This window comes from Salarias fasciatus, chromosome 12 (assembly GCF_902148845.1).
Source record: "Salarias fasciatus chromosome 12, fSalaFa1.1, whole genome shotgun sequence".
Lineage (NCBI taxonomy): Eukaryota > Metazoa > Chordata > Actinopteri > Blenniiformes > Blenniidae > Salarias > Salarias fasciatus.
The window spans coordinates 4,873,301-4,899,401 of NC_043756.1; the positions used below are offsets into that span (position 1 = coordinate 4,873,301).

The 26,101-nt window shown below is 44.8% G+C and overlaps 1 protein-coding gene across 11 annotated transcripts in view; it reads right to left on the reverse strand.

The window, feature by feature from the left end:
- The window catches only part of fbrsl1 (fibrosin-like 1), a 298,333-nt gene that overhangs the window by 180,283 nt on the left and 91,949 nt on the right, over positions 1-26,101 (reverse strand). For all 11 annotated transcript variants that reach the window (XM_030104195.1, XM_030104194.1, XM_030104190.1 and 8 more), the window contains exon 2: positions 17,502-17,726. In XM_030104195.1, coding sequence (XP_029960055.1) covers positions 17,502-17,726 — 225 coding nt within the window. The remainder of the gene's footprint in view (positions 1-17,501; positions 17,727-26,101) is intronic.

The window sequence follows — 26,101 nt, forward strand, 5'->3', positions numbered from 1 at the left end:
GGTACTAAGTAAAGGTGGCAGCGCTCGGCCGTCAAAGCTCCGTGCGTAAACATGACGGGAGCAGGAGCGGCCCTGGATTCTCCGCCACACTCCGGGATGATGGTAAGATGGTAACCGCAATTAGTCCAGAGAAGACGTCCCAGGAAATGGCGTCCCATGAGCCGGTGGCGTCCCACAGCAGCCACTGCAACACAAACTCTCCAGTGGAAGTGAGCACCTAAAGCTTCATTTGATTGATCGACTATGCTGACGCGCAGAGTGAATGCAAAGTGCACGGAAACATAATTTATTGCAGCGCAGTCAGTCTGTTGCAATATGTATATTGCGCATGTTGACATCATGATAATGATAAATGGGCCGTGCGGCTGTAGTTTTGAGTAATATATGGATCAGTAACTACAATGTGAATTCCTAAATCTACCTATTGTTTAGATCTTTAAAGAAAATGGCTTTTCCACATTGGGTACAGGTTGTTAAACGGCAAAATCTCACAAGTATGACAGTACACCAAACGTATACAAATATAGTCAGTGATTATATGGTAATAATGGAATGGAAAGGTTTGGACCATCATGAGCATTTTAAGCTGCAGCTTTCAGATGACCCAAGTTGACCTGCACAGAATGTTCCGCGTGTTTTACTGTCTTGGGCTGCTTCGTATTGTGCAGACGCTGTAACTGACGTCTTTTATGTACTCCTCGAGACATGTGCTCCTGCATGTTTGCATCAATGTGGGTTAATGTAAACAGCAGCTTTATGAGGAAGTCTCATGCGACGCCTCCGTGTTTACAGCCGTGTGCAGAGAGATTTGTGACACGGTGGAGGATGCAATTTTGTGTGTGTGTGTGTGAGTGTATTCAGTGCCTGGAGCTCACCAGCAGGTGAGCCTCCCTCGGGCTCGCCCTTCACCTTATCTCTGTCGGATCCATCCCCTGGCAGTGGACGGGGACACGGGCGAGGCGGACCCGCTCACTGGAATAACCATGTTACAAACCTGCCGGAAAACGCCACTAATATTTAATACCCCGCTGTCTGGTCAGGCCTGAGGGGCAACAAGCAAAGCAAAGCTCATGCAGCTCACTGTGAGAAGGAGCGAAACATGAAAACGGGGGTGTGAAAAGATCTTGATTTTCCTAGCATGCAAACTTTCTTTTTCCTTTTCTAAGTACTACTACTTTTGCTGATTTGTGTCAGCTTCTGCAGACACGCCGCAATGTTTTCCCTCGTCACACAACAGCCGGTGGCAAGTCCCCCTCCTAATCCACGGGGTGTATCAGTTGATGGAGGCATCACTGAGCCCGATAACATCGCAATGTCTCTGGCAGGATCGGGTTGAAGAGGCACCTAGTGGGTGAGGCCAGGCTAATGGCGGCAGATATCAGATCATGGCCTGTCAGTGTATAAACCCTGGGCTCGAGTAATCCTCTGGTAATAGACACATTTAGAACCAAGGACGCTGGCGAGGCTGTCAACATGCCAGCCGCTGTGAGTATAATGAAAATCAATGTCAGAGGTGACACGGGCACACTGCGGGCGTGTTTACAGTAGACGTCTGTGCGTGTGAGCCAAAAATGGAGAAGGTGCGTCCATACAGGGCGTACATTTGTAAAAAAAATCTGCAGGTATACGTTTGCAGGAGTCATTTCAAGATTTTTAAGTATGTGCACCTTGAGGTGTTTAGTGTGTGTGTGTGTGTGTGTGTCGGGGAGGGGTGCTACTAAGAATAGCTCTCTCCTCTTGACCCAAGTGCCAGGCTGTGGCAATTCTCCAGTGCGGCGTATTACTTTCACGCCAACAGCAGTTTAAGCACAGAGCCCCCCGCACCGGCTCAGTCCAAACAGCGGCACCTCAGGACGCCATCCACTTAAAACAAGCAGTGGGAGCGCATTAACATTTCAAGGTATTATTTCAAACGCAGAGGAAATTGCTGCTGAATATTTCATGTGCACCAGTACAAGTCATATCTATCCCTGTGAGGCTGCGGCAGTGATGGAGGTCGGAGGTTGGTGGTTTTTGTTGGGGGGGGTGGGGAGTGGGGGGGGGGGCTGGCGAAGACGAGACCTACGGGAGTCGACCCGGGCATTTAAAGCGAGGCTGCAGCGTACAGTGCTGCTCTACTTCAGTGTCAGTGGGGACCCCACTTTTGAAGAGCAATTATACGAGCACTACTGGGTCATTAATTAAACTGAAAGCGGCCGGGCTAATTCAGCTTTGTGACCCTGCAAAACATTCTCACAGCTCACTGCTCAGATATTATCCAATCAGCGTTGCACCGGCGCGCTGCTAATTGGTGATGTTGTTATGTCTACAGCTCGGTGTCACCGCTCCAGCCTGGCCTTTGACTTCAATCACATGTCATGTGCTCAAATTGCTCCCTCATGTTCTCCAGTCTCAAAGCTGAGGATCGTTTGGAGAGACTGGAGTCATTTCCAGGCTTTTCTTTCAGATCAGTGTGTTTGAAAACAATTTTCTTTCACGATATTTTTATAATATCAACTACAATCAATGAGACAGTTAAGAAAAACTGTGGACTATCGGAGTGGTCCAGGTGACCCAAGACTTTTTTTGTCATTTAGAAAAACCACCATTTTGTGCACAGCTACTACATTTGATATTAAAACTCTTCTGTACTTGTGGTAAATTTAACATTAGTTATTAAAAGTTACCCTATAGGTCACATCGTTGAGCTGCGTCCCCCCTGCAGTGGCTCCAAGGACCCCTATAGGGAGGGCACCCCCCGCTTTGGGAACCACTGAACTATAGCAACGAGAGATTATTGTAGCTCTCAAGCTAAACAATGTGACTGCTGCAAGTTTGAATCCAATTGCCTAAAGGTCAAGTCCATTAACCCCCGACTGCCCAGTCTGCTCCAGGAGCAGCGACGAGTTCAGCCGAATGGACGATGTGAAGAACGCGAGCGGCTCTGCTGCGACCGGGAGAGTGAAACACAGCAGTAACCGCTCATGGCGGGACTTCCCAGAGAGCGCTTCTGTCTCCCTGTCGTGTTGCACAATGTGCTAAACAGTTTCCCTGACTTACCAACAAGAGGGAATTCTTCCACACGGTCCTCTGTGGTTGTTTTCTTAAAGTGTCAGATTTTTTTTTTTTTGAAAAATAGAGCTGTTGTTCAAACTGCACAACAATCTGTTGAAGTGTGACAACAATTCAAATAACGCTGAACATGTGTCAACTTACATAAATATAAAAAAAAATGCAACTGAAAAGATTATTTTTTTTTGGGGGGGGGGGGTGGGTCAATCATTGTGTTTACACCTGCAGTCACACACTGAATAAAATATTTCTTCTTCCTCAGGTTTCACAGGAGAAGATCCAATAACCTGTTTTTTTCACACACACTAAATCTGGCCCTGACAATATGTCCCCCCCTCCCCCCCCCCCCCCCCTCCTCCTCTCGATGAACCTGTGACTGAACATGCTGGATGCGTCTGGCCCCCGGGGTCCCTCTCCTCTTTTCAGGGCCCTGGGGGGAAAACATCCCGACCCTCATGGCACCAGAAGGGTCAACCACAAGCCCCGCCCCCATCTGGATCCAGCTCCTGAAGGACTGCTGAGGAGGAGGGGGGGGGGGGGGGGTGTAACTCCCTCGTCTGCCACTTTAACCCCCCCTCCCTCCCTCCCTCCCTCCGCCTCGGGGCATACATGCTCTATCGTGCAAAAGCAATCATTCTCACCCACCCACCTCCCCTCTCTTTGTTTTGCAAATGGCCTCTCCCACATCATTTTACATACACACTCCAACCGCTGAGCTCTGGGGACCGTCCAGGAAGTAATTGTGGCTTTTGTGCGTGTGGTCCCCCACCTTCCCCTGCACCCCCCACCCTCCTCCTTCCTCAAAAGAGCCGTGCCCCCTTGTCAGCTGTCATCATATAACTGCCTGCAGACCCAGGGGCCTAATGACAGGATCTATAGTACATGAAAACACAATTATAGCCCTTGGTTCAATTGCTACTGTGTGAATGGCCTTTAAAAGAAGACAAAAAAAGAAAAAAGAAACCAAACACATGCTGCCCGCTTTGAAACCACGTACGTCTAAACAATATCCTTTAAATCACAACCCATTAAAATACACACACACACTCATCCTGAGTGTAGAAATCCTAAACACACCTTGTTGAAGCATTTCTGCTCATATTGCTGCGATGGAAACTGTGAGACATGATTAATGCTGGAGATTTCTGACTGATTAGGCCAGATTTGACCTTATGAAGCATGCTACTTGCTGTTTTAATAAGCAACAGACCGCCGTGTATAACCTCTAAATGAGTCTGGGTGTTCCAGCGGTATTGCATTATCTTATCTACTTATTCATTAAACACATATCACAAGATATGGCAGGAAATGTTGGAGAACGTGTTGAAGACACCCTGCCTGGGCTCAATTTTGCAAAAGCCCGACATGCTTTATATTAGACAGTCAAAATGGCAGAAAAGGGAGAGGAGAGGCCTGCCGGCTTCTGTTTCAAATGGGAACAGTGACCCCCAATGGACGGTACGATGCAGTCTTCCAAAGGGTTAAAAGCAGCATCAGCACAGCCTCCGCCTGCGTGAGGGTGCAGCGGCTGCCTGGTGCAGCAGGGGGCAGTGTTGTATCGCTGCTGAAACTCGGCACAGTTGGAAAAGCAGCAGAAATGTGAGGCTGGAAAGATCACATCTGTCTCAGTGACAACACTAATCCCGTTTAATCCGTTCGAGTTAATGTCCGGCTTTGCCTGTCCCCCCCACCCGCCAGCTTACACCCCCCCCCCCCACCCCCTCTTCCCCCCGCCCCGGGCACACAGCTATGAAAACAGGGGCAGGGGGTCTCTGCAGATCCCATTAATGTAGTGACCCTAATGGACTGAAGTGGCAAAGCTGACACTTGGACACTTAAACGCTGAGATGCTGCCAAGCACGCAAGCACACGGTCACAGCCGAGTGCACGCACACACACACACACACACACACACACACACACACAGACACACATAGAAAACTACAACCTTAAATGAACACAAGTGCAAATATGTACATGACTCGAACACACAAAACCCACGGAGGAAGCATGTGAACGAGAATCACTGCGCACCAGAAGAGACGTGGAAAACACACAATCTCCAAGCAATGCAACGATTAAATGATATCTAATTAAATACATGCCAATTGCAGCACTAATTAACTAAAACAAATTGATACCACTGTGACAAGGAGAGAATAAGGCATCGGTAAATGACGACGGAGAACAATACGCCAGCGCAGCGGAGCGGCTTCCAGCAGGAAAGCATCAAGATCCAGCGTGGCCCTTCTATTGTCTTACCCCCTCTCAGGCCTGTCAAAACACACAGGCCCGCAAACAAAAGACCTCTCACATCCACACGAGGTTTCTCTTTTCAGGAAAGGCTCAGGACTGCCACCCACTTCCATTCTCTCTTACAAACACCAGATCCCTGCACTCCGAAAGCCTCCCGTGTAACACTGCACGGCGCGCCGCCGCCAGGAAACATGACCCCCGACGCTGCGGAGTCGCACTCCCGCCTCCCAGGTTCAACCGAGATGTGATTTTTGAAGGCCGATCTTTATTCTGCGGTGAGGTTGTGGATTTTGTTGTGACGTTCTGGATTCTTTAAGTGACCACTAAAAGGCCAACGACATAACATTTTCTTAGATTTTTTCCTTGGAAGGCTTTTTTTTTCCCTTTTTTTTTAACATCTGTGGGCGCAACAGAACACTAAATCCAGATTGAAAGAAAATGAAAAAAAAAAAAAACGTGACCTACTTCTATTTACAGCTTGAATTAAACACTGGAGCAGCGACTGTACATACTTTATGAGGGCTTTACCTTTGCTGACACCTGCTGCCCTCCTTATATTTACGCTGATGACTCTCTCTGGTACATAAATGTAGATCAAAGTGCCATCTAACGACACCCAGGGAAATAAATTATAGCAGGAATAAAGGAACTAATGTCCTCCCATGTACAGAAACCTTCATCAGAGCATACTGTGAGTGGGTGGGCGCATGCAGAACGGCGCCACGTTGGCTTTTGTTAGGCGTAATTGAAACTAAGTCACTATAATCGGACAATCTGAGCTAACTGACCTCATTTCTTCCTCACAGTCGGTTCTCTGTTGCCCCAAACTCGGTGTCCAGTGTCTTTTACAGGCTCGGGTTCGAAGTGACAGTAGACGTTCTGTCATGCCTCAGTAAATAGAGAGATTCAGAGCACATTCGGATAAAAACAGAGGAACTACATACCTTTACAAAACAGCCTGCCTCATGTCATCCACTCTGCAGTCTTCTTTCTTGTTTACAAATGCATTTGACCTTTGTTATGGGCCTGTTTGTTCAGAGAACTTCTCAAAATATAAAAAAGCTGATCTCACTTAGCTTACTGCACAAAATCTGCTAGGATACTTTGTGAGCAGGTTTTTCAGGAGGAATATGACTCCAGACACTGAAGGGTTCCTGGAGCACACATTTCTGAACTGCTCCCTAAACATCAGTGTAATATAAACCGCAATGATACAGTAAATCATAAAGCACAAGGTGTAATAAAGTGTCTCTCCCTGCTGCCTGCTCTAGTTAAACATCTACCAGGAGCAATATATCTGTTGCTATAGTTACAGATTCTCCAGTAGATGCAAAACTGTAATATGATGTTGCCTGGGAGGTCCCACTTTAATAAATTACATGAAGAAAAAAAAAAAAGAGAGAAAGTAATCAAAACTCGCCAGCCAGCAAAGCACAGAGAAATAATGTCCTGACAAATTTATTATAGCTAACACCTGCCTCTCGAGTACAGAACCTAATGAATGCACCGAAAACAAGCAAGCACAACAGTGTAAAATTAAGCGCTGCTCTTAGAGGAGCAGGCAGAGCAGCTCTCTCCTCCGATCCCTGCATGCAGCAGCAGCTCCGGCTCCGGCGGAGCATGGCTTTAGATCCCCGCTAATTTAATGTTCCCGGGCCTAATTGTCCCCAGAGTGGCTGCTCTGAAGTAGCCCTGCTGTATCTCAGCGACTATGACTTGTTAAAAGTGATGGGATGTGTGTGTGTGTGTGTGTGTATAGTGAAGGACTAACCCAGCCAAGCACCTTACATGGCCTGACATTAATCACTGTGCACTGTCCCATGCAATATTCACCTGGCTGAGCACAGCGGGCGCTGAGGTTGTCTGGGTTCAGCCAATCTTTGTCGCTCGCTTCCTTTTATTTCCACTTTTTTTTTTTTTTTTCGGCCTCTCCTCTCCTTTCTAAGTATTTGTCCCTGTGTTGTTCTCCGTCTGCAGTTTTTGGAGGGGCCTCAGCTAAAGGATGACGGAGCCCATGGAGGAATCCCAAGAGGCTGAGATATTCCTGGAGGTCGCAGTTCAACTACCTGATGGATTCGGGTTGGTGGAGATTGCTCCGCTGGATCACATCTATCACATCCGTCTGTGAGCCTTGTTTCCAGGAATATTCGCCACCTCTGGGTTTCAGACTCAGACGTCTGGGGCTGGTTCAAACCGGGACCCTGTTCAATTTCAGTCCGTTCCCCCCCGAGACCGAAGCAGCAGGCACAAAATCCTTCCACACACTGAACACCGGCGGGACTGTTCCCTCGTCCTTTCCCAGCCTTCCCCTGGCATCCCGGGCAAAGTCAACACTGCCAGGCTGAGTGGAAACCCACGGGGACGAGTCTGGCCGCTCTGACTAAATCCACTGTGGTCGACTGTCTGCTGAGCAGAAATAGACGGCGTTTAGGAAACTTGAAAAGACACAGGGAGAGGTACAAGCTCTCTCACAGAAACATTTACCCAGAAAAATCATCTCCAAGAAGAAAAAAAACACTCATTTATTGATGATTGTAGCAAATATTAATGTTTTACTGACTGGATTAATCGGCCAGTTTCACATTTGGATTCTTTTCCACTGTTTTCTTTTAAAAAGCTCTCATCTGTCTTCACTCAGATTTCAGAGAGCTAATCAAAGCGGATAGCTTACAGTTAATTTCCTTTAAGTGTAGCGCTGTCTGTGAGCCAAAATCAATTAATTAAATGGTATTATTAGAGCAACACGTATTATGCTGATATTTTCCTCTCTGTCTGATCTCCCTTCTAATTAACTGACTTTACGTTTCTCCACTGGGATAATCTCAGATTCTTATTTATGTAATGTATTGATTTAATGCGGTATCGTCTGTGCTGTGAACTCAGCAAATGCTTTGTTCTGTAATTACTTAAGATATTGAATTTATGAAAGTCGTCCATCACCGATCCTCCAGTTTTACATTAAAAGCCGGAGCACGGTATTAGAAAAACATTGATTTTTGAACGAGCCGCGCCTTTGGTGTAGTGGCCGGTGCTCTCACCTCACAGAGACAGAATCCCCGGTTTGAGTGCGGGATGAGGGACTTCCTGTTTCCAGAGTTTCAAACGCAGGCAATGAGGATGACGGGCGAAGGAGTGACGATTCAGCCGAGAATGACGAAGACTGAAGGGCTGACTCACTCATCATCACGGATTATATTAGAATATGTTTATCTTTTCACAGAGAAAATAACACAGCGTGACTAAAGATTCACTCGTAAGAGAACGAGTGTGAATATTGCGTGCACACACACACATGTGGAATGATCTACTAATGAGGGGAAATAACACACCTTCACTATTTAGCACATTTACGGATATGGAAGACCTCACAGATGCTGATACTATTATTGTTTTACAACATCTGGAGACGTCTGTGTTGTTTGAGGCAGAGCAAACGGCCTCGGCCTGCAGCTCAGATGCTTCTGTTACCGTGGGGAGAGGTCGGTTCTAACTCCTCACAACACTTATCTGCAGACTTTATTATAAACTATTTTCTGGGTTGTGCCCCTTTCTTTAGTGTTGCAGTCTTATCTGCTGCTCTTCGTTTCCCTGCAGCTTTGCAGCTCCATGGAATCACATTTCACCGAGGGCTTCTGGGAGTTTAAAGCTAAAAACAATCTCTCAATCGCTCCAAAGCAAACAATAACTTTTGAAACCTGAAGGGTCAAGCAGTGTGCAGAGGCGCTTTTGGTGAGATCGCTGCAGTAATGATGATAATAATAAAGAATAACTATTGCAGAACAACCGTGTTTAACATGAATATGTTTGTTTTTAAAGTATGTGCTTTAAGATAAGGACTGGATGTTGGAGGCGGGCAGTGAGGCTGAGAGGAGGCAGATCTACTGCAGCTGGGTGAGCAGGGTGAAGGTGGAAAGGTGGAGCTGAGCGTCATCCACACAGCGGTGAAATTTAATATTATATTCACAGAAAATACGGCCAAAGGGGAGGAGACGGATAACAAAGAGGATGGGACCAAGGACAGAACCCTGAGGGACACCGGAGCAGAGCGGAGGGGGGGATGGCTGAGATTTTTGTCAACATGAAGGAAATTGATATTACACAAGATCCTGAAGGATCCGTGATTGCTTTTAAGTTTACTGTGTTCCAAAGAAAATGTATACAAAATGCATTAAAGGTGCTGTAGGCAGGATTTTGCTAGTCAATGCTAATTTTTCTGTTTTCTTTGGATTAAATGTTAAAGTATCCATTGATAATCCTTTAGGAGTGTAGCATAATTGCACTACCGCGAGGGTGCAGCGTTTCCATCTGTCTCTGTTCTGAGATGAAAAGGAATCTCGACAGCTCCAGGTATCTTTGACCAATCAGAAGAGCCCCTGAGGCTCTAACCGTGATTGGTTGAGGGGCGTTCGTCGCACGTTCTTGTGGGAGGGGCTTAACTTACGTCAGGGCGTGATGTCAGAGAAAACAGGACCGGATTGGCTGTGCTGGGTTTCAAATCGCCATCTTAGATGGGTCAAATCGCCATCTTGCTTAGGTAACCCTAAGCAAGATGGCGGAGATGCGGAATCCTGCCTACAGCACCTTTAAGCATAGCTGGAAATACAATCAGTGGCATAGAGGTCTGACTTCACATAATCAATTACTGCAATTTGACACCTCCCTTAAAATGTGCTTCAGTTTAATGCAAATAAAGGAAACGGTGAAGTGAAGCATGTATTATTGTTCTTGCACATCGTAACACCGGGCGTTTTGTTACTCACATTATCCCGCCACCTCTTGCTCGGACCACTGTTTCTCTCTGTTTTGCTTCCTTTTGTTTGTGTGTGTGGGAGGCAGAAGGGGGCAGTTAATTAAACAGTATTTCACTGAAATCCAAATTTGTAATAATAAAACACCCCACAAAGGAGAATGAAAACACTGTGTGCTCTCGGGTTTCAGAGCCCACAGAGGGAGTAAAATAAGAACACACACACACACACACACACACACACACACACACACACACACACACACACTCCTGTGTGCATTGTGCCTGCAGACACCTTTGCAGCGCACCTCATTATCCGCTGAGTTGATAACGCTCTTTGTTAAATTGCGGTGTTAACCCGAGTAACATGAGCGCGGACCTTTTCTACCGTGTTCACATTTTCCAACCTCGTGATTTCTTCTCTGTAGATCGGGGTTGATCCTTTTGACAGAACGACAACTCTGTTCTCATGTACAGTCAGGCTGCCGTGAGCTGACGGGAGATAAACAAGTCAAGATGTGAAAATAAATAGGTGTAATCCTTTACAGTCTGGCCGACGCGCCCTCATACGCGAGAGCGGGTTCCCGTCCAAAGACAGTAAAATAAGGTTTCATAACGTGAGGCATGTGGACGGTAATAGATTGCGGGTCGGTGACTTTAGTGGGATGACTCAGTGGGAGAGGATTCACCTTGATCTCCGCTTTAAACGGGCTGGAAGCGGGTTCGCCCAGGGAGACGCTGTCTGCCGGGCGTCTCCCGGGCAGAGCCGCCGCCGCTCAGGGTCGCTGCTCCCCAGATAACAACCGAGGCCCGGCGTTATCAGTCATCCCGATCGCCCGCCCATTACCGCTGGGGGCGGCGGCGCTCTCGCGGCTCTCAGACTGCCCCTGAACCATGCTCCAGCGCACCGTTAATGCCCCAGCTAATCTGATCTGTCTCCGGCTGGCTTACTGCTTATAAACACACCTCGATATGTAGCTGAGGAAGTAATCCTGGAGCGGCGGCACAGGACGCTGCCTTCATGAGGACGGGCCAGCTTGATGGTGACAGGCCTCCGGGGGGAGCGGGGAGTGAAGGGGGGTCACTAATAATAGAGTCTTTCTTATTTGACATTGTTCGCAGGGGTGTGTGAGGCACAATGTGAGGCCCTGCACTAATGGACAGTGATGGTGGCGAGCGTGTGTGTGTGTGTGTGTGTGTGTTGTTTGGCTGTTGCTGGAGCAAGTCAGCATTATGTGTTATTCATGATCCCCATTTAGAGCAGAGTGAAGGTCGAAGTCGCGTTTCTGGGAAAACCTACAAGCCGCTTTTCTGATGTCTTACAGCGGTGAATTAATACGGCCGTGGTTTATTGATAGCAGCTGTCACCGCGTGAATAAAAACATACATTTCCTTTATTTCACAGACAACATTACAAAAACAGGCGTTGCTTAATGCACGCCTCTGGCATTGGTTATCATAGACGACTGACTGATGACCTTGATCAGGATGGAAATGTAGTAGATGAATGGATGAATATCTGAATGATATTTTCCTGAGAGGAGGTCATACTGACAGAACGATAAAGCTTTATTTTCAGGTCTTTTAAGCGAACCCATCAGAGATGGGTGAGAGATGTTCTCTGACTGGAGCCACAGAATAATAAAAACACGGGGAGTGAAATCTAAGCTGGACTCTTGAAAAAAAAAACTCATGGAGGAACCTGAATTCAAATGCAGCTTTCAGTGTGTGTTTTGTCTATTTAATGAAGTATTTAAATCAGGCTTTAATTGGTGTTATTCGTAAAGTGACATTTACTAAATGGTTTTCTCGAGTGGGAATAAGCATTTCAGATTTATATGTCAAATTGTAGAGGAAAATAACAATGACAATTAAACACCTGCTGCAAAATATATTAAACAAACTAAACAAAACACGCTCGCTGCAGCCCTTTTAACAACAGTTACATAAAATCATGATCATTATTATTCTCATGTGCACGTTCATAAGAAGTTAGGCGTACTTTATTGATCCCTTTGGGGGAATTACTGCTCTGCGTGTAGCCGTCCTGTTCATAGTTAACCTTAACTACACGTGTGTTAAGCTGCCACGGTGCAGCCCGCGGGGGAGCCGCAGGGGGTCAAAGGTCACTTAAAAGGGGCGTTTAAAAAGAATACGAAGATAAGCCTATCAGCAGATTCAAGTGCATTTATCAGTCCATATGCAAAACAGAGGACAGAAATTCAAAAACGCGAAGGTAAAGGGTGAAAACACACTTCGATGAATCTGAGAGGAAATTCAGGAACCCTGACTTGTAGATTGAATTATCCAGTTCTGATCTTTTAGATTATTCTAGCTTGTTGGTGCAGCGGACTGGAATGAAAACAGATCATTTAAAAAGTGTTTTGGGAATGAACAGTCGATGTTATCAGAGTGACCAAAGCCTTTTACACTTTTACCACAGTCATCTGAACAGAACATATTTTTTTATGTTTCCAATGAAAAATGCTGTTTATTATACGGGAAGCGTCCCCAATAAATCAGTCTGATCTCACATCCCCACATCAGTCTTTGTAAAGTTAGATGGACGGGTGGATTGCCAGCTATTCCCTGCAGTCACTCACAGTCACTTCTGGGTCAGGAAAACGTTACGACGCTTGGATGTAAAACTTTTACAAGCTGCTGTAAAAAATTGTAAGCTGCGCTGGAAAGAAAATACAGAAACAGTACTTTGAGAAACGCAGAATAGAAGCGCAGAGACTCATAAAAAGTACAAAAAGGAGATTTGAGCAAGCATGCACTCGACCTTTTCGGCGTTAAATCAATGTGCCTGCACCAACAAGAGGTGTATTTAAAGTGAATGAAAGCGATCATATCGTTTGCTGACCTGAGTGGGAAACAAGACGCTCTTGATTGATACAAAGGCACGATGAAGAAGTGATACTATGTAAAGTTACTTACTGTAATAAAGACATATGATGCACCTTATGCATAACAGACAACATAAAGCCAAATCGCCAACTCGCCAAATCGAGTTATTTCCACCAAACTATCGACTACAGGGACAGAAATCTGCTCAACATGTTCTTGGGGTTTCTAGTGAGTCGTATAGAACTCGGATATTCAGACCAAGTTAACACATGATAGTGGAGGCGAAGGAGTTAATTCACTGAAGAATTGTAATGTAACATTGAGTTTGAGTTACTCCGATAAGACAGACACTAATTTCACAAAATGACCTTTCGGAATGAACCGTGGAAACACTTCACACTGTATTTTCTAACCGTGTCTGTGACTCATCCGTCATGCAGCGCGATCGCGTCATAAGCCTCATCTATGGATGGTGTGCGTTTTTTTTTTTTTTTTTACACACAGCCTGTTTAATGCACGAGGAAAGAACAATAGCAAGAGATTGAGAGCATGTAGCTGTGCATTAAAGGTGCGCTTTAGCTCTCGCTCCGAGAGCCGGAGTTTAAAAGACATTTGAGCTGCTTGTTCTGAAGCATTGAGACAGTCAGGCGAAGCCTGAGCCCCGGCAGCGAGATTAAAGAGAGCAACTGATACAAGAAAAAAGGGAAGGATTGGGGTATTTGAGAGTTAAGTAAGAGCAACAGGAAGCCATCAAGCCAGAGGTAGTCAGCGCTGCTTTATAGATCTATCCAGCTGAGAGGAAAGACGTCTCCAGTTGCCGACGGATCACAGGCCTGTGATGTTTTTTAGGTGGCTTCAATAATGCACGAGATCAATGTGCCTTTACCAGTTCAAAATGACTGGAATATCGAAAGGTAAGGTGTACACACAGATAGCCTCCGTCTGAAACTGGGTTAGTGTTTTCATCACCTTCAAACCACACATAGCAGTTCGGGAGGTTTTTCAAAGTGATGGAAAGGCCCAAGTAAAAAAAGTCATGAAAAATCTGATAAACAAACCATTGAGAAACGCTGCAGCTGCATTTAAACGCTATAAAAATAGAATAAAGGCAAATAAAAATGAAAGAAGTCCTTTAAAGACAAAAAAAATGCTGAAAAGCAAATAAACAAGAGGCTGCATGAGTCCTGATTTAAATGAGGTCAAATATTCTGGAAACGCATTCGTCAGGGTAGACGTATAACTAAAAGCTGTTTCAGATTGATTTATTTTGATACTAAGATCACAGTCGACCGGCTCCAGATGACCTGATTCGGTGATTCACATCATACAAGCAGCCCTGGTGGCATTTTGAAGGGAATTTAGTGTGACCATAACTAGTAACTTATTCATTTGTTGCCCACAAAAGGTTCAAATCATATCTCTCTGGTTGCTCTCAGTAGATTCATTTTAAAATCTTTTACATCTCAGCTATCTCCCTTCTCCTCCGGTGTCCCTCAGGGCTGTGTGCTCGGTCCCATCCTCTTCAACAGTGTTCTTCAGTCCCACACAAGTTCCGCACACACTTCGACTTCATTTTATACTTCTCGATTTTCATTTTCCGTTACATTAGCATTTTAACTTTGCATAAATGTGCTGTTTGTGGACATTGTGTAAGTACACTGAGGGTTTTCCAGTGGTGCTTTAGCAGCATTCTGTTGTCACACAGTGACATCTAGTGGTCTCAGATGGCATATAACAGTACATTTAGATGCTCGCATCATCTGTTGCATAACGACCCAAATAACTAAAAAAGTACATCTTATAATAGAAATAGAATATCATACATTGTGATGTGCTTACCTTTTCATATGTCCTTACTTTTTTCTTTCAAAACATTAGTTTTATGTCCTTCCAGCTGATTCAACGAGTATTTAAGACTTAAAAATTAGTCACAAGATGCTAAAAATCAATAATATGACACACAAGAAGATATTAGAGTAGGTGGATTTCTGTAATGTGATTTTTATACATGCTTTACTTCATTATTGATGTGATTTTAAATCAACTTTTAGCAGATTTATGAGCCTCTCGATATGTTTGTCAATTCTGAACTCATGCACATCAACGGCAACATGCAAATTTTGATTTGCATTTGCAAAGATACACTTCACAGTCTTTGACACCAGAAAAACACACAACAGTCTTACAATGAGTGCAGCTGCCACGCATCTATGATTTATTTTGAAACCAGCGTCACGAGATTGGGGAGAGTTCTATTAAGGCAGTGTTGAGTGCTGCTGCCGATGTGCAGGAACTTGAAAAACAATGGAGCAGAAAAAAACAAGAGTTTTTAATGTGCGGTTTTCCTGTGGGACAGGAGCTGCTTTCATAATTGTTCCACTATCTGAATCTGCTCGGGAACACGTGTAGTAAATCCTCAGATGAAGATACTATAAAGCTCAGCCTGCTGGGAGATGCCAGGTTTCTGCATGGCAGCGGCAGTTTGCTGACATTATGGGGTTATTATCTGTGCAGGAATTCAGATCTGCGTCAGTAATTGCCGGCTATTGCACTTGCACTGTGGATAAGACCATCAGCTAAATACATAATTTCAAACTGTCTCTTAGCAAACTAAATATCAGAGCCAAACTCATTTTCAGCCATGTTAACTTCCCCAGGAAATCTTATCTAAGAGAGATATTTCTGTCTGTGGAGGAGGCCTCCGGGCTACACAGCCTCATTATTTAGTTTGGCTTCCTGACTACATTTCCCCCTCTTATCCTCAACAGCACTACGGTGGATCTTGGCCTCGGACAGGAGCATAAAAACATCCGCCCATTTAAACAAACTGTTAACACATAGATGGGCTATCTCAGCGGGACAGACGAAGAGTCTGTGGGCTCAGCAGTGTGCACCGAACAGGGGACGCTGGCCGTCCCCGATCTGCAAAAACAAGCCCAAAACCTCTCCGGCTGCCACAAAGGAAAAACAAGAAATGGATGGCAGACACCTGAAGGGAGCACATCCATGACCTGACGACAAAAACCCGAACAGCGGCGGCGGCGAATCGACTCACTGGTGACTCCTGAATCCTGTTTGACCGACTCCACCGACACCTTCCCCACACGACACGCTGCTATTGCTGTTTCCTTCCTTTGTCTTGGCGAATGAAAACGCAGTAAACACCGCAGTCTCCAAAGAGCCGTTCGGCCGGGCCACTTTTATGTGTCCTCATCCTCGCGTTTGGCTGCTCGGCTTTACTGCTGCGCCAGTAGTTTAGCTGAAAGTGCCTTTACGGTTTCAAAAAAATTGGTTGGGTTTGTAGTTTGCGGTTCAGGGAACAGCCCGATGTGAACAGTTCAGCTGCTCTCTTCTGGAGCATTTAATAAATGTGGCTCAGCTTGTGATTCTGACGACGGTGTAGAAAATGTACATTTAAATAAGCATCATTTATGTGTTTTCACATTCGGCAACGCGGCAGAAACTCAGTAAACAATCATTCTCAGAAAAGTTGTGTTTCAGAATCAGAACATAACAGTGGATTACAGTAATCACTCAAAAACATCCCGCCTACATGAACGCTGCAGAATTCAAACCTGAAAGCTCAACAACCGGATCCGTTTAACCTGCAGTGCAAACTTTGATGACAGAATTACTGTAATATCATGTGATAATACAAAAACAAAGTCACTGCTCTACAAATGGAACATAATAATGATCAACCAGTGTTTTTGCTGTGGATCACGAGAGCAGCTGTGTGTGGCATGAGGGCAAGTTTACAGTTAATCCAGAGTTTCAGCAATTTGGGATCGTGAAAGTCAAGCAGAAGGCGACTGCAATGTCGCACCAGTCAGATGCATCATGGGAGTAAAGAAAACACAACTGTGTACAAAGATAAAATCCTTGCTGACAATGCAAATGCAAAATGCAAATACAAACAAAGGACCAGCGCTGTGAATGTCACTGTGTTTACACACTCAAAAAAATAAAAATAAAAATACAACTGCTGGAACAAACTCAGAGCGACACGTTGATCCAAAACATTAAGACCACCTCTGATTACTGATGAATATACTGTCCATCCTCCTTTTGCTGCCAAATCAGCCCTGATTACTAAATAATGTTATTTCCAGTTGATGTATAAAACCACGTAAGCCCAGGTCTGCCAGAAATCTGTGTAACCTAGCTCTCGAGTGGCGCTGTTCTTATTTCCGCTGGAAAATACAAACAGATGTTTAAAAAAGAAGAAAAAAAAAGAGGAACGTGAACATGTGCTGCTGTGATGCTCGCTGACAGGTAACTCAGGTGTTTCACAGGAAGTGAGAGTGCGTGTTTCACATCACTCACTCTTTAAAGAATTTCTGGCATATTTGGAAACAAACTGTGAATGTTTTTTCTGGAAAACTGCCTGAATTACTGATTTCTTCATCCGCTTTTCCCAGCCACAGCAAGTGCAAACCTCTACTTTGGATTCAGAGGATAGAAATAAATAAATAAATAAACAAACACGCACACAGCTCATGCAAGATGCATGTAGCCTCTGTGGCTGATGCTGAACTCCTGTCCGCTAACATAACGGGACTAGAAATAAAGGCCAGAGAGGCAAGCAGGCACCGACCATTTTGTTCTTCTTGGAGTAGGTCCTCTTCAGCAGCCGCTCGTTCATCCTCTCCTGCTCCCGCTGGGCGTGGTGCAGGAAGCCGTTCTCCAGGGGGTCCACCACCGGCTGGACATTCTCCTCCTCCTCCACCACCTCCTCGTCCTCCTTCTTCTGCCGCTTCGCCACCTTCTTCTCCTTCCACCGCTCCTTCTTCTCCTGCGTCTTCACGACTCCGGTCTTCTTCTGCGAGCGGAGAGAGAGAGAAACGTGTCAGGAAGTCTACAAATAAAAGTCACGGTGAGACGGCTGAGGAAACGCTCAATATGATGTTGCTCAGGAAAAATTTGGCTTTTTAATTTAGCGGGAATCACAAAATTGAAGAAAACATGCATGCACAGGGATAACATGCAAACTTAGGCCCCGTTTACTTCACAGCGCTTCAAGTGAAATCGCTCTGTTTTTGGGATTTTCTTCCAGAAAAGTTTTGTGTTTACCCTGCAGTCCCAGGAGAATACGGACTGGAAGTCATGAGCAGAGTGTAAGCCTCTGCACCACAGACGAAACTGAATTTTTTACAATGATCTCAATCATAAAAAGCGCGTGTCATAAAGCCTTTACTGCTGTCGTTATATAAAGAGAAGAAAGAAAAAAGAAAACCTCTCCCACAGAGTGACTGACAGCAGATTTAGTGCCTTCAGTGTCTCAAGGATTTTCTCAAAAACACTTGAAACAGTTGTATACGAGGTGATGACAACTCCGTGAAAAATACCACCTCACATCACCTCCGAAGCCAAACAAAGCCGACAGATGGAGATGGATGGACGGACTAGCAGGAGATGAATGTGCGGGAGGGAGGCGGGAGGGTGTGTCGCAGCTGGCAAACAGTCAAGTGCGCAGCTCCCCTCGCGCTTGGCTCGCACAAAAAGCAAGCAAACAGTGGCGCGGGAAGCGGCGACAGCGCCTCCCTCCCTCTTCCTCTCTCTGTGTAAAGTCATCTTTAATCCTGTCAACAGCAGAACAATGCCTTACTGGAGCCCATAATCACTTTATGGCTCAGATATAATGAGCTTATGATATGAAGTGCTGCTTTAACACACACTAGAGAAAATATAGTCACTTTACATTTACACTCTGACCGAGCAGCCCCCACCCCCCCCCACCCCCCCTCCTCTCCTGTAGCTAATCTTTACATTCACGCTCCAGTTGCGGCCTGTATGGAACCACTGTTTGTTTACTGATATTCAAACATCATCTATAACACCCTGGTATCTGCCTCGGCGGGGTTTTTCCTTTTTTTTTCTTTCTTTTCTCTTTTTCTTCCTCCCAGTTTGCTCTGCAGCCGTGCAACAAAGGCAGTCATAAATGTCACCCTGCTGTGGGAAGAAACACTTTCACTGGGAACCGGTCGTTTAAGCACCGCAATATATTAAACTGGTGCTCAGGGCTGCAGGTTATTAACAGCTTGTAGCTCTAACAATTGGGAGAATCACCATTTCCTGTGCGACAAGAACACAAATTGTGCATGTTTGGCAAATTATCACAAGTGCAAGTGTCTGACATTTGAGTCTTGATTACTGGTGAAAATCTGGCATTTTTTTACAAGAGCAGCCATTAAAAAAACAACATTTTAGACTTCAGTTCAAAATGTGACAATGTGCATCCATCAGGTGACTGATATGATCATAAATTATGCACAAAGCTGACAGTCCGTGACAGTTTTTAGACTTAAAAATATAAATAATTTCTGCTTTCTTTTTGAAAATCTTGTATATTTTAAGCAGATTTTACAAATGCTCATGTGTCTGATTGGACATGTCCTGAAAGAGACTGAAAAAAGCAACACTGATAGATGCCGACACACACTGTGACACACACTGCGCCCAGATTGTCCTTCATGAAACAAATGAGGAGAGAATGATAAAAATATTTGAGCGACAACAGACTCATGCCGGCATGATGTCCTCATGTCCCGAGGAGACGAACAAGAAGCAATTACCTGATTATTGGGTTTGTCTAAAGAAAAAAATCATATTCGTATAGTTTTAAAGTGTAAAGTGTTAAGACTTATGAAGTCTGAATAAACAGTACTGTCTGCCTCAAACTGACACATAACTCATCGATTTAAGCAGAAAAATCTCCTTCAGTTCGACACATTTCTCACCTATTTTAACCAGCAACACTTTTTGAATAAAAGGATTATACTATATAATATATATGTTGCAAAAAAAACACTTCCTCAAATATTCCAACTGAAAGTGCATTTGAAAATTGACTCATACACTAATTTAATGTGTTTTTCCGACAAAAAATAATTTCTATCATGAAGTTAAACGTGACAATCAATCACACAGACATGAAGGATGTTTGACCGGAAGCAAAAAGCACAAAGCAAAAAAAGAAACGGCGGTGTCAGTGAACTAACTGATCATCTTGTCATGTAAATCAAATTACTGATGTGGGAGAAACAGAGAACGAGGAAGATGATAAAATATTGCCCCCTGCTTGTTAAAATGTTGGCCATCAACTTCAAAACACATTAAGGTTCAAAAATAAATGAGGATTGTAGGCAGGAGACTGTGATTAGTTACAAGCATTTGACAGGAAATCCGGATCCGATCTGACAGGATATAAATTCATCTCACACCAATGATGAGCTGAAGTTTTCACTGTAGGTGTTTGTATGTTTTTTTTTCCCCATTAATTACTGTTTACTGCTGCCATCAACATTCAATCAAGTGAGAAAGCGGACATAAATAGATTCACTTTAAAAAAAAAAAACGGTTTCACTATCAATTAAAACACCATCACTGCAATCAGAGACAACAGAGCAGAATTAGCACAGCATGGATGCAGCATAATTATAAATGAGATAAAAAGGTATGAAAAAAGACAGAAATGATACACTATATAAATAATACAGCAGCAGTGGTGCTATTGGATAAGACCAGGGCTGGAAGAAGTACTCATTAAAAACACTTCAGCAGAAATAAAAGTTCTCATTCAACGTCTTCACGACTGCACACACACACACACACACACACACACACACACACACACACACACACACTACTGCATGGAAAAGTTGCATTTTCCCTGTTCACAAAGAGTCGGAGCATTTTCGAATGTCTCACTTTTTAGCCGTTTTCAAAAAGTTGTGTTGTTTGGTAGCTCCGAACACTGCTGTCGCGTAAACAGAGGCTCAAAACACACTGAAAGTTTTCAGTTTTCACGTAGAAATGTTGTGTAAACGCGACCTTATTATGATGAAACTGACTAAAACCTTATAGTTTAGGAGAACTTTTAGTAAATGTTGAAAAGAAGTTTTAGCACTCAAATTTAGCAACGTCTGCTCCTTCAGTAAACATCCAGGTATAAAAAAATAAGTAAGTGCAGATATTTGCACCAATATTCGTTATTAAGGTACAAATTCATTAAAAAATGATGAAAACTCGAGTAAAGTGTCTGAAATATCTGCTTTACTACTGTAACAAATAAGTTGCCTCCTCTGGTTTTCGAAATGTTTTCCATATTGACATGGAACCAACGCTGCTCTGCTGCCTCCTCTTTCCGTGTCTGGACACGGAGCTGGTGAAGCCTGATGACGGCCGCCGCCGCCGCCGCGTGTTTGGACGAGACGCCGCCGCCCGAAGCCACTAGTTCACATTTCAACATCTGTTCACAGCCGGCGGCGCTCGGCCCGACCACAGGCGGCTCGGCGCTCCAGATGAATAATCAAATTATCGGCTCCGGGGGGGACGGAGGTTAGCAGATGGCTAGCACATCGTCGCTGCTAATGAACGTCACCTTCAGTGACAAAAGGTGTTCATGTGTCAGGAGGAGGAGGAGGAGGAGGAGGAGGAGGAGGAGGAGGAGGAGGAGGAGGAGGAGGAGGAGGAGGAGGAGGAGGAGGAGGGTTTTTTTTTCCTCTTGGGGGACAAAAAACTGCTAAGATTCCCAAAACAGTGAGTGTGAAAAGTCCCCTGAACACCAACGGACACAGCTTCATCATCCAGCTCTGGCCGAGGTTTTTGTGCTACACTGAACGAATTCGAAGCAGGATTCTTCCTTCGCTTACTGGCTGGTACAATTCCCGTTCTCCCAGGAGAAGCTGCTGTGAAACAAGTGTTTTCTCCAAGTAACGTTTTCCTTCTGATGGAGAAAGATGTGATTTTACTGACTTTACTCCAGATATGTGTTGAGGGAGAAAACACACAGAATCAAACTGCTTGGCTTCTCCAAGGAAATTCAAACAGTACAGACGTCAATATTAATGCTGTGTATTTAACACAGCTGCTATTTGGCTGTCCATCAATAAGCATTAAGACGCTGTTATCAATAGAAACACGCCTTTGTGAGAGGTGGGATTAATCAAACGTGGACTTCCAGAACTGTAAGGTCGGATCAGTATTCTGAAAAGACCCACGCGTGGTATCATCCATCTCATTCAGCTGATGTAGAAAACACGCAGAGAAAAAACAGAACGACGCTCATTGACAGCTTGATGCAATTATCTTGGACGGTGTTTAATATTTGAAAAGATGGCCGACATAATGGGCTCGAAAGATACGGTGGAAGTCATTAGCTTCTCATCTGACAGTCAGATTAATCATTCGCTTCATACGATAGGTACTAATAAGACATTACAAAACAAAAGGAAAGATGTAAATCTTCAGTTCCATTCTTGTAATGCTGAGATGTTTCTGTGATGAAGAAGCGTTGCTCCTCGGAATATCTCAGATACTTCACAGAGTCGATCAACGTAATCTTTGAGTGCGACCATGCATCATTATAATGAAGATATTTGAAAATCTGAGCAGTCTTTCATGATTCTACATTCAAAGGAAATGACGGGAGCATATATATGGAGCTGCTGCTCGTTCTTACTGGCTGGATGAGATAATTACCCAGGCGACAAAACGCCGGGGTCTTAATTAGCAGGGAAGTCAAATCTATCAACCTTACATCCGGATAAACTGTGGTATTAAACCTTGAATGACAGAGTGAGTAAAATCACCAGACGGCTTAAAGGGTTTGTGTCGGAACAGGTGAATTCTGAGGTGAGCTGAAAATCTAAAAACCTCTATAATTTGATTGAGTGAGTCCAGTGTTTTGTTTTTTTTTTGTTTTTTTTTTTATGTTTTCCCTCCGTATCCAAACACAGATTCACTTAAATGCACCAGATAATACCCCCGTCAAGAGGGTATTTTGTTGTTTTAAGTACCCGAAACTATCTAAACACACTCTAACGTCTCTGTTAAGCTGCCCTCTGGGCTCGGAGCGAGAACTGGCTGCCATGAACCTGTCTGTGTGTTTCACATCCAAAAAAACTCATCATTTCTCCTCATGGCTCTCCAAACTAGTCCGTGCCTGCCCGGTATTTTCTCTCAGCTCAAGGTTTCGGGCGGTGAGCCGTGCTGAGAGCAGACGACGTAAAGAAAGCGCCGTTATAAGATCAGACCCAGAGTTTTAAACACTTGTTTAGAGACTCGGCGTCGGAGCAGAAATTCAGAGAGGATTGAACAGTTTGACTCCTCCAGAGTCATTTTACACAAAGAAGACCTGCAAGCAAACATCTCAATATAAATGGGGTCGGGCAACCGATCACAACACAAAGTCAAGAAAATACAAAAAAGTGGAATCCTTTTGAATCCTGTGCCCCCCACCTGCTGCTTCCCACCACCCACTCTGTAACTTCGGCGCTTCCTCTTCCTGTTTCACCGTAAGTGTAAGTGATCTAATAAAGCACGAATGAAAAGAAATGTCAGAGGAGTGCCTCGGGAGTAAATAAATGAAAATCAGCTGCTTGAAGCTCACACTTTGTGACTAATATACAGTGGCAGGCTGCGGAGCAGCCTCCGGGGGGGGGGGTTATGTGGACCAGCTGCCTCCGACAGGAACTCACCGCTCATCCTCGCAGAGGTATCGTCAACGACTGCATTTCAGAAGGTAAACACACTTTATTAATCCCCTCGGGAGAATTACTTCTCTGCACCAACTATGTATTCATAGACTGAATCAAATGCAGGAGATGGAGCACGAAACATCACAACAAAGCAGCTGGTTGTGGCCAATGGCTTTCACTCATATCGGAGGAGGAAGTGACGTTCAGCCGGATCGGGATCGAACGGTTAACGTTCAGACTGAGTGTCAACCTGCTCAACCAACTGACCCACATGTATAAACCTGTGTTTCTGGGTCAGGTGTCCGATGGGCATCATACTTGAACGATAGCTTAACCCTCGTTTGGTTCAATAATCACGTAAAAAGTGGTTGTAATCCTGCACCAAACTGTCTGCTGTGCTGATTTTTTTTCTAACCCTGAAGGAATCTATTCCCATGTGACGCCCATGTTTCCAGCGGATGCTGCTCTGTTGAGCATGAGATACAAGGAGGGTCTGTCTCACAACAACAGGCCCGATTGGCCGAATGATCGGCTGCGCCCGCCCCACGAGACCCTCAGGTGGGAGAGTCGGGGGAGACGGCGCAACGGAACGGCGAGCCGGGGCGACTGACGCGATGCCATGGACACACTCGGCGGCGACTGCAGGACGCTATCACACACAATCCAGGCTGCTTTGATCTCTAACGAGATGCATTCATTTGCCTGCTCATGCAAACGGATAGGATTTGTTTAGCAGGTGAACAACAAAGATTAACCAGCAGCAGCGGAATAATGTGCAAATAGGAGCGTTTAAACAACGTTCTGCGTGTGCTGCTGCTCACATTCGCCACGCAAAGACTGAATTCAGAGCTGGCTGGAGGCTTCCGTCATGAGGAAATGCCTCTCAGCAGAATGAGATCGGGCGCCGCTGCTGAAGGGTGGGCTGCTTTAATCTTCCTTTACACACATGATAATGCAGAGACAAGACATGTCACAGATAACACAGAACCCAGACTGGAGCTGCGCTCGCCAAACTATAAATTGCATTTGTCAAAAAAATGAGTCATGAAGAAGAAAAAGGTTGCACTGCTGTACGAAGCAGAAATGACTACACCATTGGTAATCTTCTACAAGCATCTTTGCATTTGTTCTTCCCATGCTGCACGTCTTCCAGACCACCGCTCGCCTTCTTTCAGCTCTTCAACAGTTTCTCTGCTTTTACATGTTGATCTGTCCTCCTGCTGTTCTGTTTCTGCTCTGCTGGAAATTTTACTTTTTTTCTTTTTGGCTTCATGCTGTTTGCGCTGTAAGTGAAATATGATAATCGCATTTTTTTTTTATGATACTGTAGCTGTTGTCACACAGCGACACCTAGAGGTCCTCCATGGTATATCTTCATATACAAGCTGTTTAACATAAATTGCATCACCAGAAAACTTCATTTGCTTTTGAGTCACTATTTGAAAACGCTCTGACTCCATCTCAGTGCAAACAAACACAATTTTGCACAAATAGAAGGACAATAAGAGAACAGAACAGAATATAACAGGATAATTCTGAATCCAACATTCCCCACCTGGCAGCGCCGCTTCATTTTTTCAGCCAATATTGATCTCATTATCAAAATGTGAACATCTCAGATCAATTGCATTTTGGACTTGTTGTCACTACAAACTGATTTCAGCTATTATAAGAGAGCGGATTGTTTATATGTGCCATTTTGTTCGCAGCCCACAACTCAGACAGCAGATCTATAATAACTGTTGGAGAATAAATATAATTCATCACTGCGTCTGCCAGCAACAGCTTAGTTGTGATATAATTTCCATATGCCAAAAGCCTGAAGTGGGCTTGTTCTTTTATCAAGTGGTTGCTGAATTATTTCTACACATAATGGAGTAGATTTATCACACTCTGTATTATTAAAAATCCATTTATAAATGAAGAGGATTAAACACCGTGGCAAATAAATGCTCAGTAAATGTTTTCGCTGCTGGTAAAATGGCCCATTCCTGCGGTTTTTTTTTTTTTAACTTACAGTCTGAGCTTTTAACACGTGAAACATATGGATGTCATTCATATTTTGAAGTTATCGCTGAGCCCCGGGCCAGCTGTCAGCTCCTTCATCGGAAACCGTGACTTTCAATCGTTTTTTTTTCCCTTTCTTCATTACTGTCGCCTCGGTGTCTTTTCTAATAACTCTGGCAGCGATTAAGAGAGCCGCTCTTTGCATGTTCAGCTTTTAATGAGACAAAGTGGCCGAGGTGGTGGATTTCCCCTCGTTTTACCGTGTTCAGCCTCGGGCGGGAATGTGACAGCCGCCTGGCAGCGGAGGAAAAAAGTGAGTTAAGATATGATGAGCCGGGGGGAAACCGACAACAGAGAGGAGAGGAGAGAGAGAGAGGAGGATAAGGAGGATGGATGGGAAACAGAGAGAGATAGCACGGCGACGGGGGGAGGAGGGGGGAGGAGGGGGGGGGGGGTCTCGGGCTGGAACAGGAGACCGCTCGACTGGTTTGACCCGACACCGTTACCCTGGCAACAGGACGGGAGAGCTTTGTTGCCGTTCCAGGCTGCATGGGGAGAGAGCGGCATGTGTGTATGCATGCGCAAATACGTGTGCGTGAGCGTGTGTGTGAGTACGGGTGCATAAAATCCAACACAGGTTTCTTTGCCCGCAACAATAAAGTGCACGGCTCTGCGTGGTCACGGCGGCGCCTGGAGATCCACCGCAGAG